This window comes from Habropoda laboriosa, unplaced genomic scaffold, assembly GCF_001263275.1.
Source record: "Habropoda laboriosa isolate 0110345459 unplaced genomic scaffold, ASM126327v1 scaffold119, whole genome shotgun sequence".
In the NCBI taxonomy this organism is placed as follows: Eukaryota; Metazoa; Arthropoda; class Insecta; order Hymenoptera; family Apidae; genus Habropoda; species Habropoda laboriosa.
The window spans coordinates 253,159-256,691 of record NW_017100225.1 but is presented as its reverse complement, the minus strand read 5'-3'; the positions used below and the strand labels follow the sequence as shown (position 1 = coordinate 256,691).

Genomic DNA, 3,533 nt, shown 5'->3' with positions numbered 1-3,533 from the left:
AATAACGGTACAGAGAAAAAGAATTAAAAGTCTGTGCAAGCCTTCACGCTTGTAACGAAATCTCGATCTAGCCGGAAGGAAGATCTAAACAAACGAAACAAAAAAAAAAAAAACTCAAATAAGTATAATAAAATAAATAAATAGAATCTACAACAACGGCGACGACAGTTACAGAGCAACAGGAACAACAACAACAACAACAACAACAACATCGTCATGATCGATAACAACATCAAGAACAACAACAGCAACAACAAGCGACAAGCCTAATCTATGATAGAGAAATATATATATTTCGAGAACGATAAAAACGACAATTAATTAACGTGTTGTGTCTCTATAATACCGTCAGTCCGTAAGAAAAACCGTTTCGTTGTTTGTCCGCCTGTCTGCCCACCTGTCTCTGCATATCACAAGCAGGATTATAATATATATAAACGCGTGTGTGTATATATATTATTACAATCACCTGCGTCGTGAGCGCGTCAAAGGCTTTAATTAGTCTTGAAACAGAAACAAAAAAAAAAAAATAACAAGAGCGTTGTATCTAGACCCGTAGAGAACAAAAAACAAAAAAAAACGACAATTAAAACGATCAATTTTACTCTCTTTTTCCGCCTAGTGTCGCGCTTATATATACAAGCCCAATCCGGTCACGATATATATATAAATTATCCAGCACCGTTTTCTGTGAGAAAAAGACACCTAATTTGCTTTGCCCACTTCTCTCCACCGAACTTCCGTTACACCCTCCGTCTCTAACCTACCGTATACTACTAATATACTACTAATATTACTATACTATATACTTACTACTAAAAAAAAGAAAAAAAAAAGAAAATTAAAAATAAAACAACTCTCTAACACTGGTGGTGGTTGTCTGTGTTGTGCTGCCTCTGTCTGTCGTAGAGCAAGGAGGCTGGCATCCGTACTCTGGTCGCACTCGATGACCAGGGAGGTGAGTGAATCGCTTTTTAGCCATATAAGTAAACAACAAGGAGGAACCTCGCCTATTGTTCTCACACAATATACATATAACAAATTGAACTTGTGCCTCGTGCCACACCTTAGAACCCAGCACAAAAAAGAAAAAGAAGCAACCTTTTCCTTTCTCGTTCCGGTTTATAATGTACCCTTCGATCGTTCTTCGTCGCGTGATCTCTCGCTCGACCCCTTCATGGAAGACTACGGGGGGAAACACGGATATGTCGCGTTGTGCTTCCTTCGCGAACTTTTCCGCAACCTACAATCTCTTTTCTTCTTCTCTTTTTTTTTTTTTTTTTACTCTTTTCTTTTCTTTCACTCGTTTCCCCTTTTTCTATCGTCCCGTACTCTTCCGACTCTGACGAAAATCGATAGACACTCTTCGCCACGATCGCTTATCTCGAGAACACTCGCGACCTCCTGACCTTTTTTCGCAGAGAGAGAATCGTTTCACACGACTCTATCGCGCTCTTCTTCCTTTTTCACTCCTCGTTCGTTTGTTTTTCGCTCCGATTTCGAGGGATGTTTTTTTATTTTTACTGTTTTTTCTTCTCTTTGAGTTCTCGTCGATCGACCACGCATCGTCGGATATTGGCCTGGTAAAAGCTAATCTCACGAGGGTGTCTCGATCGATCGATCCGTTTGCAATAACCAATATCCACCACTCTCTCTCTCTCTCTTTCTCTCCTTGTCAGTTTTTTGCCCCTTTCTGCTTTTTCCAAATCGGCGTGTTTATTCGTTACGGGTCGTAGGAAGGCATTCTTTTAATAGCGTACTTTGTGTACCGTGAAGCGCGATGAAACATCCTCGATCGCGCGTTTCGATCGATCACGCTCCAACTCGCGCGCTTTCCTCCTTCGGATACCATCCATACCCTCTCTGATTTTTACCTCTCGAGATTCGTTCGCGAGACTCTTGACGACGCTCAAAGTTTCGTCGCATATATCTTCTCGCGTGTTCAACCGATGTCTCTTCTTTTCTTTCTTTCCTTTCTCTCTCTCTCTCTATACTTCCAACTACGTCGAGTATACACTACCACGAGTAAAGAAAACTACCAATAGAATACCAATATATACACGCAACTCCCTGCTCGATGAATTGTTTTTGCAACGAGAAGTAGCGGTAGATTTGCTTTCGGTTTCGGGTTTTGTTAGATATGTGTACGTATACTGGAAGTATCTCGAACGAGACGTTATGTCCGCGGTTGACGAAGAAAAGCGACAGCCAACTACCACTGTACAGTCGTACTATACAAATATTTCAACTACTACTACTACTACTTACTACTACTACTACTACCGTTACTACGATTACTAGTACTACATCACTAACACTACTAATACTGCTGAGCATTGTTAACTTCTCGCTACAATCGGCTAATCGCAAAAGTACTGGGAAATTGGTGTTGCTAAAAAGAACTATTGCTCGAGGAATATACGTCGAAAATTTCCCATGATTTTTGCGCCAGCCAATCTAGAAAAACCAAAACACAGCCCACTATATATATTACTTGTTAATACGACAAAAGACACTCGACTAATACCCACAAGAAACATCACTCGTTGGTGCTGCTATTGCTGCTGCTGCTGCCAGTACACAAAATACGAGATAACCGAAACGCTGTGATCGATTCAGAATCTTGTACAGAGAGCATCTTATGCGCGGTATCAAGTTGACTCGTTTTCTTAATTAACCAAAACCCCTGTTTTTATATTTCTGTTTTTTTCGTCCTTTTGTGTAATCCACGAATCTATCTCCTTATCTTCGCGCTTCTTTCTTTGTTTCTCATACTATATATATATATGTGCCTTCCTTGTATCTCGACGATCTTTCTCCCTCTCTCTCTCTCTTCGACACACACACAGCTAAATAAAAGTACTATTCGGTGCGTAGACGTGTATCTCGCGTGTATATGTATGCATCTCGATTAGACGCATACCTCTACGTATGCATTTTGTCAGTTTCTCTCTCTCTCTCTCTCTGTCTGTCTGTCCCTCTCTCTCTCTCTTTTTCTTACTTCTCACAAAATACACACGTTCTTACATTTGGATTGTGTAACCTTCTTTTCTTTTCCATCGTAGCAAAGATAACACACGAAGCTTCTAGCTGTGTCGCTTTAATCAGTCAACGTGTATAATACATTATTTACTATATTTATTTATTGTTTTTAATTATTGTATCTATCCACGATCTACGGGCATACTCAGACTTATCTAGAATTATCGTTTGTATACGTATAGAATTGTCACGATACAATTTATATATGTATATAAACATTGTGTAAACATACCTTCGTTTAATTTAGTTTTGTGTACGATTAATCCAGACAAGTAATATCTATATAACTCGTAAACGTTTTAGAGGTAGATGTTTGTTCTTATTACTCTTGCTCCCTGTTCTATTCTCCCCTTTCTTTCAACGTAACTTTTTTCGTTCTCCTCTCTCTCTTTCTCTATCGGTCTATATGTATATGTAAATATATATATACACACTACTGTATGTATGTACATATATATATATATATATAGATATTATTTTATACACGTGTA

The 3,533-nt window shown here is 38.9% G+C and overlaps 1 protein-coding gene across 5 annotated transcripts in view; it reads left to right on the top strand.

Annotated features, from left to right (window-relative positions):
- The window catches only part of LOC108571192 (synaptosomal-associated protein 25), a 26,626-nt gene that overhangs the window by 11,815 nt on the left and 11,278 nt on the right, over positions 1-3,533 (top strand). Inside the window, exon 4 of one of the 5 annotated variants that reach the window (XM_017933185.1) lies at positions 910-958. The exons of the other annotated variants lie outside the window; for them this stretch is intronic. Coding sequence (XP_017788674.1) covers positions 910-958 — 49 coding nt within the window. The remainder of the gene's footprint in view (positions 1-909; positions 959-3,533) is intronic. 5 annotated transcript variants of the gene reach the window in all.